The sequence below is a fragment of the Haplochromis burtoni genome, unplaced genomic scaffold (assembly GCF_018398535.1).
Source record: "Haplochromis burtoni strain Fernald_Lab_line unplaced genomic scaffold, NCSU_Asbu1 Contig_158, whole genome shotgun sequence".
In the NCBI taxonomy this organism is placed as follows: domain Eukaryota; kingdom Metazoa; phylum Chordata; class Actinopteri; order Cichliformes; family Cichlidae; genus Haplochromis; species Haplochromis burtoni.
The window spans coordinates 1,411,764-1,428,413 of NW_024582519.1; the positions used below are offsets into that span (position 1 = coordinate 1,411,764).

The following is a 16,650-nucleotide window of genomic DNA, read 5'->3' on the forward strand; positions in this document are numbered from 1 at the left end:
AAACTGAATAGGACGAACTCGACTTCTCCTCCTCCCAACTACACTGCCCACACACGGAGCCCTTTCTGATTATGGCAAAAGAATAACAACAACACCATTGTGTTTGTTGGTTTCACTAATGGGAGAAGCTGGAGAACATCATTCTCCCCCCCAGTCATGAGCCCCTGTCCAAGTGTTAATGCCTTTGAGAGGGTGCGTGTCTTTCACTATATCCCCCCCCGCAACAAACTTACACCTATTCCCTGAGGACAAGTGTTTTGTTAACGCTTAGTGTTGCCTACCTCAGTGCTTGTCTCCCTTCTCCTATCCCAGTCTCCCTGATTGTGTGAGGGCTGTCCAGATTTTTTTTTCTATTTTTTTTATTCCAGCTGAATCGTATTTTACATTTTCATTTTTTTATGTGTTAATGTGTTTCTTCTGTGAATTTTTGCTGTTGAGTCATGCAGATGCGATCATAGAAGGAGCAGCTGTTCTCCCACACAAGGCTGAGCTTTGCAGGTGTGAAGGGAGTTTTAATAAATAAAAAAATGCAATGTAAAAATCTGAAATGACAGGGGAGTTAAGTTACTCATGATTTAATTTTCTTACCCCATTGTAGTTCCACTTTTTTTTCCGATTGTGACTCTGCTCTTGATCTCTGTGAAAGTGTGACAGCTGAGCCTCCTTGTTGCTGTTTTCTCCCTGTTTTTTTTGAGGCGTGTACTCACCAAGATTGAGCGAGAGACAACAAACAAAGGTTCACTTGTTCTGGTTTGGATGATGGCAACATTGGAGCCCATCCCAGTAACATATGGACACAGGGCATGGTTGAGAGCACACAAATGCTACTCTCTGTGGACCTTGTGCCAGCCTATGGCACGCAGAATCAATGGGCAATTTAGAGCAGGAGAGCAGGCATGCCCGCAACACTACATGGCATGAGCGTAGAGGATACCGAGACAGAGGAACACACTGTACATACAGCGCGGAGCTCCCTTTTGGAAAGGGGTTAGATAAATTGCAGAACAAAGATACCATTCAGTATGATTCTGTCTTTGTTTAGTCCATTACATTGCCTTCTATGAATTGCGATTTCCTATTTGCATGTCTGAAAGTGTATTTCACCTTATGGGCAAAATCAGCACTGTACAACTTCTGAAGAGAAAGTCTGTTCTGCAGCTTCAACTCGCTCTGCAACTAGAGTAAAGTGTAAGGTGTCCATATGTTAGCCTTGGGTCCCCTGGTCTAATTGACTTCGACAGACTGCTAATTTGTTGATACCAGAGAGGGAATGATGTGCCTGTCTATCTCTAAATTGGTGTTTACACATGGACCTCACACAGAGCAAAGCACTACCAGCCTGCTGCCTGCAAACAGCACTTGACCTAAAACAGATTACATTGTGTTTTATTATAGCTAATTTGTTATGTAAATAATCCTGCTAATTTCTTTTGGATGAAGTCTATGTATACCTTTGCATAATCACCCCAAGTCAGGCTTTGAGGCGCTTATTTGGTTTCATTCATTTTTTGCTTTGAAATTTGTCAAGCGTGGGTATCGTAATTTGATTTTAAGTGTTTGTGAACTTGGTAAGTAGGCAGAGAATGAGATGATCTTTTTGTTTATTTCTGTATACAGAAAGGGAGGTCAGACTGTAGGCTTGACAAGTCTGTACAAAAGGCGACTGAATAAAAAATGTTGCAATTGTATAGAAAATTTAAGCATGTTGAGTATTTCAGGAAAAGACAAAAACAACTTTTAGACCTTTGTTAGAATTCACTTTTATGAATGGGATCATGCAATCTCCAGTGGGAGAACAAGGAGGTAAGTGACATCACTAGTTGCTGCTGAAAATGTGGAGTCGGGTGATGCAGATGCAATTGTGGAGTTGTTGAAGACTTCAAACTGAAAGAAATAAAAACTAAAACTAAATAAGAACACCCCAAACATATCCACTGTAGAAAATTAACAGAGTCCATGGCATGAACATTAAGCTTTTCATGTATGTAGTGAACAAATTATACGTCATATATATCTTATAACTATCTTTAAATCTTGTGAGTACTTGCTTTATATATATCACATTGGCTAATTTCATGTAGTTAAATGGGAGCATAATGTTAGACATCATATACACATATTTACTGAGCTGATATATACAAGCCTAACACTGAAATAAATATATAAAAGTCCAGTTTAAAGGGTAATTTGAACTCAGTGAGATCATTTGAAAGCATCTTGCGTAGTTTTTCTAAATTCTCAGTGTCGTCATATTCAGGAATTTATAACAAAGATTTGAAAATGAATCTCACAATCTAAACTCTCCCTTCTTCATAGTGTAATATTTATCATGCTGCTATCACCAAATGTCCAGCTAACCCTAAACTATATGTTTGCTTGCGTAGTGAGTGTGAAGTGAGAGGTAAAAGCAAACAGCAAGCCGTTCTAATCAGGCGTATGCCCTTGTTGCGTGTGGTCTCCAGATTTTCTCCACCAACAATACAGAATGTGGACGTCTCCTGGAGGAGATCAAGTGTGCTCGCTGCTCCCCCAATGCCCAGGTGTTGTTCCACTCCTTGGACATGGATAAGATGCCACACAGGGAGCCAGACCTGCCACGGCTCTGCCAGAACTTCTGCCGCGAGTTCTACTACACCTGCAGGGGGCACATACCAGGTAATTACACAGATAATAATAGCCATTATTATAACTTTAATGTTGCCAGTGTGGTTACCTGATGGTATCCAAGTAAACATACACAGTGGAAAAGATTAAGTTAAAGTAAGCATGTGCTATATTTGGTCATTTGTAATTCTCATAAATTCAAATTGATGCGAACATGTTGATTTTGATTTATTAAAAAAAAAAAAATCAAACCCAGCCACACTTCTCATTGAGACTCAGCTTTCACATGCATGTGCAGCTGGAAGATTTTTGGACTTATGCAAGAAGTGGTGCGTCAATAGTCTGGTCTGTGGATATTTATTTATTCAGCTCTTACCTCATCTGACCTCACCCCGATTTGCTGTTGCTTGTCTCACCCATTTTTCTTGCTTTCTACCTCGTTTCTTAATGCATCAGTAAAATCACTTGCCACACTCTGGCTGTACGGACCCAGCGCCTGATTAGTGTGCAGGCTGGCCTAGCACATTTGAGTAATCAAATTTGGAGAGTGATTTTTGTGCTTCTTATGACACAGTATCGAGTCTAGCTGTGTTTATGTCATCAGGTGCCGATATTGTTGTTCTCACGTCTCTGTTAGGTCTGTTGGGATCATGCAGGGTTATTTTAATCAGCAGAAATTTGCAATAAATTAACTTTCTGAAGCCCTTGAAGGTAGTAACAATATGCAGACTTGAGACAGTTCGTGACATGTGAATGGAAAATATTAGATATGCAAAGGTGGGTGTGAAAACAAATTTCATGAATGAATCCAGCCGGCCTGACCTGTGTTCCAGAAAACTTGACTGACTGGAGAAAAGTGAACTATTTTATAACCTGTTCCTGGATACAACTTGCTAGACTGAACTGCTGGAGTTGATTCTGTATTTGGGATGCATATGCACCCTAGCTGTGGTCTAGACATGACTGCTGGGTGCTTTGCCTTCCTCAGACATAAACTGTCAACTAAAAAAACTCTCTCATGCTCTGCCATTAAACTGTTTTCATTTGGGTAGTAGGTTAACATGATTTGTAAACATAGCTGAAGTGTTGCTGTACTGGCCTCTGTCGTTCCTGACTATTAGATGGCAGAAACACAAAAAAACAAAAAAGCCATTGATGCAACAGTTTCCTATATGTGTAATGTACTGTTAAATGGGACGCCTCTATCACTGAAGCATTTTCTTCTCAGAAGATCACAGGTACCTTCAGAGTGCACACCACACAAGATCAAACACTTCTTGACTGTCTCTTCTCCTACAGCCAAGTCTTCTTCCAGTCTCGGTCGCCACAAACTGATTAGATCTGCTAAGATTTGCAAACAGAGAACAGTTTCAAACACACTTGTCTGCAATCCACCCACATGATACGCTGCAGCTCAAGTCAAATATCAAACACATACATTCCATCGGAGTCCTTGCTCATCTGCATTTAATGGCCTACCGTAGTATCATGTACAACAATTCAACTACAACTGATGTTGGCGAGACGGACTCTACAGAGCAAAGGCAAAGAAGAAGAAGTCTGACATTGTCAGAGTTACATTGTTTCCTTATGAACTGATAGACATATGGGCTCAGAGAGTCAAACCAGAAAACCTCAAGAGAAGAATCCAGACATGACTCCCACCCCGTCCCCCCACTGTAGGCTCCTCCCTGTACACCCCCCATCAGCCCCCACAGATCAGCATATGTGGTGACGAATGACACATTTATTTTTCTACAAAGGTTGTGTGTATGTAAAACTGCTGAAGTGCATCAAGATGTCAAGTACTTTGGGTGGGCCACCCAGGTTGCCTTGGAAGATAACCAGATGGAAGTATAACTTTAGCAGTGGGGAGCCAGGAATATGGACAGAGTTCTGTCTCTCACTCTGTGTGTCTTTGCCTTCACTCCCTTGTTCTCTCACTTCTTTTCTCCTTTGGTTTGTTTCCTGCCTTTTTTTTTAATGTTAACTCTTTTACAGTATCTTTTGTTAGTGCACACCCTGCAATGAAGGTAGAAGACATTGTCAAGCATACAAGGAGGTATTGGCGATTCCTGAAAATCATCTCCAAACTACAGACAGATTAATTTGATTGAATGATGTACAATATGAACAATGCTTTTCTTAGGCATTTGCATAAATGGTAACAATTAAGTTGGAATTTTTGAATGTGCAATTCCTTTTTTTTATTGTACCTGAATATTGTAATGGGAGGCAGCAAAAGTGAACATAACCACAAACCTTGCCTATCAGTATCACCTGTTTTGCTAATACAAAATCACCAGTCACAGGTATTAAATTGAAACAGTAGCCTTTACTGCACCCATAACTGTCGTTCTGCACCCATGAAACTTCCTACTAGTCCTTGATTAGCCCATGTACCCCTTTTCTCCATAAAGCTATTTACTGCCTTGACTCTCACTTCTGCCTGGGGGCCTCCCACCTTCTCCATACTTCTCTTATGTCCTCCTCCACTCATCCCCGCACCCTCTCCATTCGATGTCCCCAACCAGCATGGTTAAGATAACTGCAGACACTAGAGTGTGGGTGGTATAGTCAGAGCTGTGTGTGTGTTTCTACGTGTGTTTGATCTTCATGTTATGTTTAGATGTTTGAGGGGATATCCTATCACCTCCAGTATTTGGTGCGGTCAACCCTTGCGGTGTGGGGCACAGGGAGTAGATGAAAGGAGGGACAGGGAGAGTCCTGTTTGTGTTTTTACCACTGGTGTATTTGCTTTCCTCTGTCCTCTGAGGGATTGACTAAAGGAAACAATATTGGTAAGATTGTTTTTAGGTCGCTAAGGGCCCCGAAGACCCACTGCGCACTCTGCTTATTGCCGGGAATAATGTTGTGACTGCACTGGCTCGAGGGGCAGCTCTGTGTGACTCCTGTGTTTATGCAGATTACCCTCTCCTCTGGCACTAAGTCGTTTTAGGTAAACTAGCAGGCCAAAGGGAAATAAGGAATGATGTGATGTCAGTTTTACCTTGAACTCATGGGCAGAATTTATGGAAATACAATCAGTCAGCATTTCGGAACATCATGTCTTTGTTTGGCAATTCAAGTGATGAAAAGCTCCCACCCTGAAAACAATTTTGTTTATTCAGTCACATGCCATATTAAACAGGTGGACTTTTTCATTTCACAGGCTATGCCCATGTGCAGCTCTGTAATGCAAAACAGCCAGAACTTTTTGAAGAGTAAAACAAGTAATTTGGTTGTGTTTTTTTGTTTGTTTGTTTGTTTTTATTTGATCAAAGAACATTTTAGGATACCTGTGACTGGCAAGAAACTGAAGGAATAACATTTTTAACTCCAGCTAAGTGAATGAACACAGTTTGAAAATTGGAAACTGCCATCCAGCATCACCAGATTAGTTAACCGTTAAATGTGTTGATTTTAAGAAATAATGATGGGAAAAGTTGTAAAAATGTAGTTTTAGAAGAGTTTTGTAATTTGGTAACTTTTTTGACATTTGTTTTCAAATTATTTTTTTCTGTATCTATAGTGTTGCAGAATATATTCAAGGGGGTATATGTGTGATTCATGAAATTAATTTGGTTCCCATAATTCACTGCGATGGAGACATGTTGTTTCTGGTATAGAGTCAGATGCTTTTGGCAAGGGTTTACCTAGTTAATAATTCTAGTAATCATATATTTGGCTTTCTTTGTGTCTCACATTTTTCAAAATGATTGAACTCCTTGGTGGAGCTTTTTGGAGTCTTCGTTGGGATGCAGTGGGTTTTTTTTCTTTTTTTCCCTAGAAATAGCTTTCTTAAGACCACTTCTGTGTATGTCACAACCTAGTCAACCATCAAATGATCTATGAATCAGTTGAAGAATTATATTTTTAGTGCCAAACAGACAAAATTATAGTCCTCATCATGCCAGTTCTTGTACTAGGTTTATTTCAGATTTTTTTCATGTACAACGGCTGAGATGTGTACTTCCTCAGCAAGCTTGATGAATTTTGCTGCCACTTGCAATGTGTTGCTGTTCATTTCCAGTAAGCTTTCATTTAGTGTACATCGACAGCGCACACTGGGTTTAACTATCTAAAGCAGTTATAATTAAAGGATCATTCAGCTGTTGCAAGTGCAGCCTCATTATTGCATGGTGTTGAACCAACTGAATAGAAAGACAGTATCTTCTACTAGGACTAAGGCATGAGCATTATTTCATGAATAAAAATAATGACAAGGTAAACTAAAATTTAGAATGCAGTCATTCTTCTTTCCGGAAGAGGTATAGTTCACTGTAGAGCCCTTTCTAATCTGTGATCCATTTGGTTTGGCCCAGTTTGCTTTCACTTGTTCTTTTCAGCTCAGTCTAGCCAGGATTTGTTTTGGCTCGTCAAGTAAAACTCCAACTCTCCCCGACATACTAGCACATCACATCATTTCTCATCACATCTCTCTTCTTCTGCCTCCATTTACAATCTCATCTTCTCTTGCATAATAGCCACAATACATTATAGGCAAACCAAAGCAAGCAGGCCAGACGAGCCAAGTATAAGAAGCCATGCAGTATCTAGTGAGTGTATGACTCCATATCTCGGTATCTGTTGTGTTTTCTAGAACTGTTCCAAGCCGATGTGGATGAGTTCTGCCAATACTATGGGAGGAGAGATGCCAGTTTGTGTTTTCCAGATTTTCAACGAAAGCAATCACATCGTCAGGATTCTAACTACTTGGATGATGAGAAAATAGAAGAAATCAGCAGGTATGTAGTCTGACTTTTACAGTGTTTTACTGCATTGATTGCGTGATACTATGGAAGCTCTAAAGTAATTTTTAAAATAAGTTTTGACAGTGCCATGTGTTTTAACAAAATTAGCTTCTTGGGTTTTTTTCTATACCTATGAGAAGCAGGCATAGCTTTGGAACATGTTTTGGGTTCACTGGTCCATTTTGACATGGTCCATACTTTCAAACTGACATGCCATGCAATTTCTCCTGTAATCCTAAAGTTTGTCCAGACTGCTTTTGCTCAGCTTTGCTAACATAATGAAAATGCTTATCCTGCGTCATTCTGTTTTCCTCCCTCACTGCAAAGGTCTGTACATCACAGAGAGCTTTGCCCTTTAGTCCATGGGGGGATGCCTTTCATCTCAGTTTTCCCTAGGGCAGAAAGGCCAGAGACTAGGCACCTGAACAGCAGCAACCAACTTTCCGTCAAATAACTTCCGACAGTTACTGAGTGAAGGGCTTAAATTGTCTCTTCTGTCTCATATCCTCTGAGAAGTGTAAGCACATAAATGACAGTGAACAGGCTCCATTACTTTAAAAGAGTGGGAGAAAGAGCCAGAATTAAGTCAGCTGAGCTATCGACTGAGAATATGAGCTTCATTTTGGTGATTTAAGGCACAGAGCTTAAATGCCCTGTGTTCCTTGCACAATGCAGTGTGGCAATTGTGCACTTTTATGGTATAGGCAAAAAAAATAGTCATACATGTTGTCACTGGGTGGTGTGGATGATTATGGACTGATTTTTGCCATAGCACTTCATATTGACCTCTCTTATGTAGATTAACTTAAGTAGTCATGTCCACAGCCTGGAAATCTGCAGGGGTTCTTGCCCTCGTCTCACACTGGCACATTTGAGGGTAAATGTAGATGGATGAGGTTGAACTTACTGGGTTTTCTTCTTTCAAAGAGCCAGATCTGACACACACAATTATTGCCCAGAAAAATCAATGTTTTGAATAAAGATGGGCAATGGCATTTTTCTTAGAATATTTTATTATTCTGAGTGTCATGAATTGCAGATAGAGTGCTCAAGTGCAGATGCCTGGAGGCAGGCAGGTTAAACAGAAAATCTATCTTTATTAGGTGGACGTGATGTTCAATAATCAAATAATGAAGTCCACGAACTGAGACACAACAAATACAGGGAAACACACTAGGAGAGTAAACAGGTTATAAAATGAAATAAAGTTAAACCAGGAGTAAACCCTCAACCTATAATCAGACAACTAAGAACATAAACTCGCAAAGAAACCAAATAAAATGTCTAAGAACAAAGAGTACAAAGCTTAAAAAAAACCCTCAGAGCTCCAAGACCCAGGATCATGACAGTCAATAAAATATGAAAGTGCAGCTGATTTAGTTTTGCTTTGCATGTAAATGGATTTAGTAGTTATCAGCTAGGACACCTTTTAAATACCTACAGCAATAATTGTTTTTAATCATTGTCCAGGTAATGTATACTGTTGCCGGATATAGTGTATTATTCTTTTAGTTTATGTATGGAAAAACCCTCAACATTTGAAGCCTACGGCGTAAAGCTATGGAGGTTTCACTGCTTTCAGGTCTGTTTGTCCCAGTAGAGGTAAGGGTGACTGCAGATCTGTTCAGTGTGATCACCTTTGGCCTGTGATCAGACATTTATAGACCATAATAGGTCATGATTATGAAAATGATGTGGATCAGTGAACCATAGCTCTTGGTGGTATTTGCATTTCTTTTAGATTATGTTCTGATAAAATGACAAGATATCTTTTTGTGAGAAAAATGTTCCTGTAGAGTCAATGCCAAGATTCACTGAACTTGTTGAGGTGGCAGGTGGTTGCCAAATATCTTATAAAGACCCTGGTATGTTTTGGGGGTTATTTTGTTTTTCTCTTTCATCTGTACTGCTACCTGAAAGTCTTCCTGTTCTGTCTTATTGCTGGATTTACTGACATAGTCATTCTCTGTTCCTGTTCATATCTGGCATTAAAATGTGTCTTAGATTATTTGTTCATTGCTGAATAAATCTAAGTATAGAGATAGTATAGTACAGTAGAGTATTGAATGCACCCATGAAGCAGTCACATTGAGTCAGTCAGTCAGTCCATTATTTCTGGTGGTCTGCACAGCAAATGGCATCAGTTCTTTTAGTAGTACTCTAGTGATTTGCCTCTCCCTAGTGAAAAACAGCACTTTGGCAGAGTGAATTGAGTTGTTTACCTGCAGCTATCATTAACCATTTGTTTTGAATAATACTGTTGTGCAAGGAAAAATAAAACACTTTATAGTGTTTGACCTTGCTTAGCTATGGTTCAGCTCATGTGCTCAAAACTGGTCAGTCAGGGTGGTGGTTCTGGATTGGAATTTAGAGATAATTGTTGGTAACAAGTAAGTTCCAGTAATTTAGTAGTCCGTTTTTCTCTCTGGTTGCAAGCAGAATTGAGTTTGCAAACTTGAGCCCATGCAGGATTCTAACATTTGGTCTTAGCAAGCGGAAATAATGTAGAGTACTTGTTTGTTTGCCTGTAAAGTGGGAGAGTGAGATCCGGTCAAAAGTGGTCACTCGATACGTATGCTAATGCCAAGTGTGAAATGACGCACTTAGCACGGTCCGTTTATGATCGGATCACCCAAGACGCATGTTGATGGCAAATATGAACAGGGCCCTTGACATTTTGTATCTTCCTTGTTACCCAGGAAACACAAACACAACTGCTACTGTGCCCAGGAGGTGTTGAGTGGTCTAAGGCAGCCGGTGGCTGTGGTGCACTGTGGAGATGGTTCCCAGCGGCTCTTTGTCCTTGAGAGGGAGGGAATTGTCAGGATACTCAACCATAACCTCGAGCTAATTAAGGAGCCTTTCTTGGACATCCACAAGATAGTGCAGAGCGGCTTGAAGGTAGGACCAACTTTGCCTCATACTGTTACCTGTGAATTATAGAGGTAATATGTTGAACTAGATAATCATAGTTGTAAAGAACAAGGGGAAAAGAAAGAAAGAAACATGGCTGAGAGTACATAAAATATTTCTGCTACATTTCTAGAGTAAGGAAGTAATACAACACGTCTTCCCAACACAAAATGTTTTCACCTGTGTAATGGAATGTCTCCAGGCAAGGTAAATCCCTTGGCAGTCTTGCTTGCATACTATTAGTATTATATTATATGATTAGACCAAACAAGCAGTCATTCATTAATTGTGATTGTGCATTGCGCTATTACCTGCTAATTAAATGTACACAGTGCAAACATTAAGCAAACTGATAATTTCTGCTACCTCTCATTAGAATGGTTAATGGCTTTCTTAATCTCTCCCATATTGTTCCTTTAAGGGTTCCAATATTATAGGGTCTTATTTATATGACTACCACACGTGATAATGGGAATGACAGTTAAGTTTAAATTGTAACCTTGTTTATGCTTGTAGTTCAGTTAAACAAATAACTTCATATTAGAGGTCTGTGAAATCTTTTTTCCTCGTCCTGCACTCTTAGTGTAGTCATTGGGGTGTTATTAATACAAATAAAACCTGTAGACCTGAAAAGGCGGATCTATCCGCACCTCTGTAACATTTAACTTGTCTGTCTGACCATCTCTCTTGCCAGAAGAGGGAGGATGGCAGGCTAAACATATGTTCTACTTTTGTTTGGCTATCTGCCCTATGTGGGAAAAGTAAATATAGCCAAAGCAATAAAAAAAAAAAAGTGCACAGGAATTTTATTGTTTGTGTCTTTTGAACATGATACACTCTTTGGAAATAGGCTTGTTGTGTCCTTGAGTTGATGTATTCTCAAAAGTATGTGTGCCGTGCTACGCTGCTAGTTCTTGAAATGTCTTCTTTTTTATTTTTATAAATTCTCTATGGATATATCATTTCCAAAGACACTTAATCTTCTTGAGATTTATTTTTATATCCGTAGACCTTGGGTAATCACAGATTTTGAATTTGGTAATTGTTCAGGAATTGTTTAGATTGCATGAGGAGATGTGGTAGCTTAGATGTCTGTGGGGGGCACACTCCCAGACAGGAAGTTTATCCATCACGCATGCCTCTTGCTCCTCCACTGACAAGGTCCTCTGCTTACAAGGAGTCAAACGGAGCAGAGCATTTGAATATTAAGCTGCACCCTTTGGGATGCTCACCCCACTCTTCTCAGCTCTCTTATCTTAATTTACTCCAAACTAGTTGTGGATAAAGTCACTATTATGACAATTAGATGTGGCTCAATCCCCCTGCAAGCCCCAGGAGTCCTATTCTGAACTGTTGGCTGCCATAACGGTGCAATCCACTCCAAGGGAGGGCTAAGGTGTTTACTGGCAGAATCAACAGGATGGAGCTGCCTTTATACATAAAGAGGAACCCATGCTCTCAAGAGACAAGGCAGATAACGGGTTAATCATCAACCTCATGCACATGCTTTGATTGTAATGTTCTATGTTTCCTCTTACTCTTCTGTCCCCCTCCTTCCATGGATCCCTCGGTGCCAATTTAGCTGAACTGCACAAAAACAATACTACACTCTGGTGTGGGCTTCTACATGGCTGTGGGTGTTCTTAGAAATTCAGTTTGCTTTTAAAGTCATACTGTCCATTTATATATTCATGTTACAAACTTTCAGTTGATTATGTAACTCAGCGGGATCCTGTCTGCAGAAATCTATAATTGTTAAAATAATTTAAGCCCTATTTTGGACTTGTTGTTTGCAAAGAAACAATATAGCATGTCAAATCTGAGTAACTGTTGATGTTGTTTTTTCTTTTTTTGCCGGGGTTTGGGGGTTGTTTCTTAAATCTATTCTACATCCTTCAGGTTAAAAAGAATAGGGACCATTGGGTTTGTTATCAGCGCACAGTTCCAAAGCGATTATCTGTGATCGTGTGTGGTTATATTACTGTTTGTGGCATAGGTGCACATCAGTGAAGATAATATATACTGGGTTTACATCTCTTGCCTTTTTACATGATAGCTTTCCTCATCCAGATTTTAAAACAATAATTCACTATAAAAGAGCCCAGGTGAAAAACTCACATACCCGCAGTTCAGACCTGTAAACCATTAGAAACACTGGACACTATATTAAGCAATAAATTGGGACAAAAGGATGGCCCCATATGCTGCTCCAAGTTTGTTTTGTTGGGGGTTTTTTTTTGTTTGTTTTAATCTGTTACTGGCATCAAATGAGCATATTCTTGATTGTTTTAATATGTTACATTTGTATTGTTTTTAATTGAATATAGGTTTTAAGTTAATTATACAAAGATTTATTTTTATCCTCTCTATGTTTTACATAGCCTATAGGGCTGGGCGATTTGCTCTATAGTTAAATCATACTGTCTTTCTCCTGTTGGATTGCAAAGCATTGCTGCCAGGAAAGGATGGCAGAGGAGGTTAACATGCACCAATTAGGGTTGTACTCCCTAAAATACAATGTGTGGCCTAAATTCAGAAAACTCATTACACACTGGTGAGAGAGAAACACACACACTGAGAATTTATTTCTCAAATGTCAGTTCCAATTTTTTACACCTGTAGCTCTACTAACTCATCCACTCTGTTTAAAATGCCTCACCTAGTTCCCCTTCACTCATCACCGTTTTCTCCCCACTTTGGTGGACCAAAAAGTTACATAGAGGAAGTATAGTCACATTACGCTACAGTTTAAAAATCAAAACAGCTGCTATAAGTATCCTCCAGATGTGACATGAAACTATGGCAAGGCAGATTTAATTTATTATGAATCACATAATAATAATAATAATAATAATAATAATAATAATAATAATAATAATAATATTTATTTAATGCATCAGTTGGAAATAAGCTAAAAATAGCCTTGATTGGTGAGTTGGCAAGCTACCGTTGATCTTTTGAACTTCATTCCCCAGCATTAGTATCTATTGGGGCAAACTTAATATCTCCAAAAGTTGATGGTGTTCATCTGGATGTAGCGTTTTGTGGGAGAAACATTTCGTCACTCGATTGAGAATGCATCAAGACAGCAAACTTAATAGTTTATTTTAGGTTATATAGCTTATTTTTGCAAACATGGTTATGTGTTAGCCTGTTTATTTGCCAGTAACATTGAACCACAGGTGTATTTCCAGTTGCGTACTTTTCATGATTTATGGAAAGCAATGCTTGCAGCATACAAAGATTACATAAAATTTTATAGTGCTTTTACAAACATACATTTGAACACTATTAAACCTGTCAGGAACCACAAATATCCTTGAACGTGTTTGGAATTGCTCTCAAAGCAACCTATGAAGATGCAATCAGAAACGGTGTGCTAAAAAACTTTAGAAATGCTACTTGAGAGTACAATGCATGATAATAACAGTGTACAGATATGGGTGACCAGCATCCCAGAGCTAACAGTAGTCCTATGAATCACTATGCATGTGGGTGAGTGGGCCTCTCATAAAATATTTCCCTATTCAGCCAAATGATTCAGAGCATTGGTGCTGTCCTTGGCATCAGAAGATCAGAGATGATGGAGTAAAATAAAGCAGTATGTAGTGTTGGCTGCTCTTGTTCAGGTTGTAGTTCTACCTTAAGCTTTGCCCATGGTGGAGAGGGCAGAAGTTGAGCTATATAAAGGAAGTGTTTGTAGTGGAGTGAAACAGAGTGTTAAGGAAAATTAAAACTGTCCACTGCAGCCATGAATTTCTCATTCATGCGTCCTTGATCTTTGTTGGGGTTTGTTTCCCACTTCTTCCTATTTGTGCTTATTCCTTTTCCTGTTTAAGTAAACTTTTTAACCAATCAGCATATTACAAACAAGTGATAGTGTGCACAAAGGTGTATCTCTGTAGCCACTGCGCTGATCGAGATCCTATAATCCTTCCTTCTCTGTAGCTGAACAGCTATGCAAGTGGACACCACAGTACTATAAAAACAGCTTTGCACATAAATGCTGCAGTGCTCATATAAATATTGTTGGCTTTAAAAAAAAAAAATCATCATCTTTGTGGTTGATGATGGATTATATCTCGTTCTTGGTTAGTTGGAGTGGAATTTGTGCATGGCTTCTCGATGGTCCAAGAATTTAAGTATCACCAGCTGAAGGCATTGCAGTGGAAACTTGACTGTGTGATTCTTATTGCACAAGAAAAAAAGAGACAGCAAAAAAACTGTGTAGGTTGTTTGTGAGGGAGGTACGGGCATACATGCTGCAGGTTGTCTTTGAGTGAAGGGTGTAGAGGGTGTTTTTGTTCCAATCAACTCTAATGGAATGTCTTTTTGTGGAGTGAGGATCAAAAGGTTCAGGGTTATAATGCATGGACCAACACATGTGTCACTGATGCTCAGTGACAGCTATCCCTGCAGAATTGGAAATTGCTGCATTTCTTGTGACATTTTCTTCATAATTCTGTGAAAATAATCACTGAGAGATATCAGCTGGTTGTTATCCCTGCACCTCACATTCCCAGGTTTATTTGGAATGATGCCACACGTTCCATAGAGCCAAACCCAGAGCTCCAGAGAACAGTGTTTGAGGGAAAAGTGAAATGCAGGGACAGGTATTTGTGAAAAATGAAGAAATAATACCTGGTGAGAGATCAGAAGCCCTCTACTTTGCTTTGGAAGAATGATGGTAGTCATATAAAAGACAAAGAGATTCATGGAAAAATGTGTTTTAAGTTGACACAATGTGCATGGTGATTTGTACAATTTGACAGAGTCACTACAACAATCAGGGAGCTTTGAAGTATAGGTGCAGCATCTATAACTACGAGAGTCATCCCTTTATATAGATGGAAAAACATGGCAGAAACATGTAGCTCCTCCTGCATTCAGCTACACACGTGGTATCACTCTAGTCAATGTACTTGAATATCTTTATATGTAGGTGCATTAGAGAACCCTAAAAACTTCAGAATTGGCTTTACACCTAACAATATGCACAAAAATGCAGTTTGTACATTCTTTAAATGAGGTTGTTTATATAGTGTGTAAGTTTTTGAACCATGCCAAAAATATCTTACCTACTGCAGCTTTGGCAGCAGTTTTAACATGATCACTGCTCACGAGTCCCAGTTTGGCACTTTGTCTTCTTTTAATCAAGCTATCTCCATGGACCGGCTTACAGTGAAAGGCTCGCTGATGCAGTGTTTGTTTCTTATGGCTCTGGTGCTAGCTCTGCTGTCTGCCTGCTGCTGAAGGAGCTAGTCATTAGCAAGGGAGCTAATATTTCAGCCCATTTACCACTGTGTACCTTGGTGGTCCCCCTTTGGCTCCGGATCTAGGCCTCTTTGGAATCACAGCTTTTGACCCACTCCCTATGGTGAGTTTATTTTGGGGATGTGGGTCACTGCATCTCTCAATCTAACATATGGATCCAAAATTTCCATCAAGAAACATTTTGACACAGGATACTCACTGTGTCTCCAAGTAAATAAAGAGTGCTGCATCCACTCCCATATAACTCTTGTTTTTATTTGACTTCAATGGTCTGACATTTAGTAGTACTCATAAATTTTTGCAGAGGAACCCTGCCTTTTGGGGTGGAGACTTATTTGTAAACCTTCACAGTATTTCACTTTATATTCAGATTGATAGACCTCCTGTGGCTTATCCTGTGGGTCTCTGTTTTTCCTCATTGGTACTTTGAGTAATACCTTGGCAAAGAGTCATCTTTTTACATGTGTATGGAGCCTGTGTTTGGACTGCACTGGGTCCAGTGCAGTGTGAACCGAACTAGTAGATCCAGTATACCAGTTTATGTTTTTCTTGTCCTGTTAAATAAACTACACCTATCCAGAAAAGTGCCACTATAGTGCAAACAAATATTTATATGTATATATTTTTTCTGATTTTCTTTCTCATTGTTACTGTTTTGAGAATGAATACTTGAGGAATATGAGTGCAATGTCAGTGCTTTTGTAGTAACTGCAGACCTTTTTAAAGCTATTATTGATAGTAAATGAAACGCTGTTATATACTTGCTTAAGGATCACTTTAAAAAATGTTCTTAACACCTGAAAATTCTGCTCATTCTGTAGTCAAGAAGAAATACAGGGAGAGAGTAAAACATTAAAAAAAAAGCCAACCTGACTTTCCTTGCCTGGGGAATGAAATGCTATAGCTGATTACTACAGCTAACTATGACGGGAGGACCACCAAGGTAGTGACAACTGATGTAGCTGCCTCCAGGGTTAGACAAAGGTTTACATATTACACAAGCAATTTAGATGTTTTCTAAACATGTTGCCAAGACAGTGGGAGTTGGCAGCTCTTTCCTTGTTTAGGTTGTCTTTTTTTTCCTCTTTTACTCTACTCTAGCCCT

At 39.3% G+C, this 16,650-nt stretch overlaps 1 protein-coding gene across 6 annotated transcripts in view; it reads left to right on the forward strand.

Annotated features, from left to right (window-relative positions):
* LOC102296816 (hedgehog interacting protein) overlaps nt 1–16,650 on the forward strand; it is a 37,878-nt gene that overhangs the window by 1,956 nt on the left and 19,272 nt on the right. For 5 of the 6 annotated variants that reach the window (XM_005932313.3, XM_014336821.2, XM_005932315.2 and 2 more), the window contains exons 2-4: nt 2,463–2,655; nt 7,208–7,352; nt 10,058–10,259. In XM_005932313.3, coding sequence (XP_005932375.1) covers nt 2,463–2,655; nt 7,208–7,352; nt 10,058–10,259 — 540 coding nt within the window. Of the gene's footprint in view, nt 1–6; nt 499–2,462; nt 2,656–7,207; nt 7,353–10,057; nt 10,260–16,650 lie in introns of those variants that run through there. The other variant, XM_042225045.1, reaches the window with a different exon arrangement.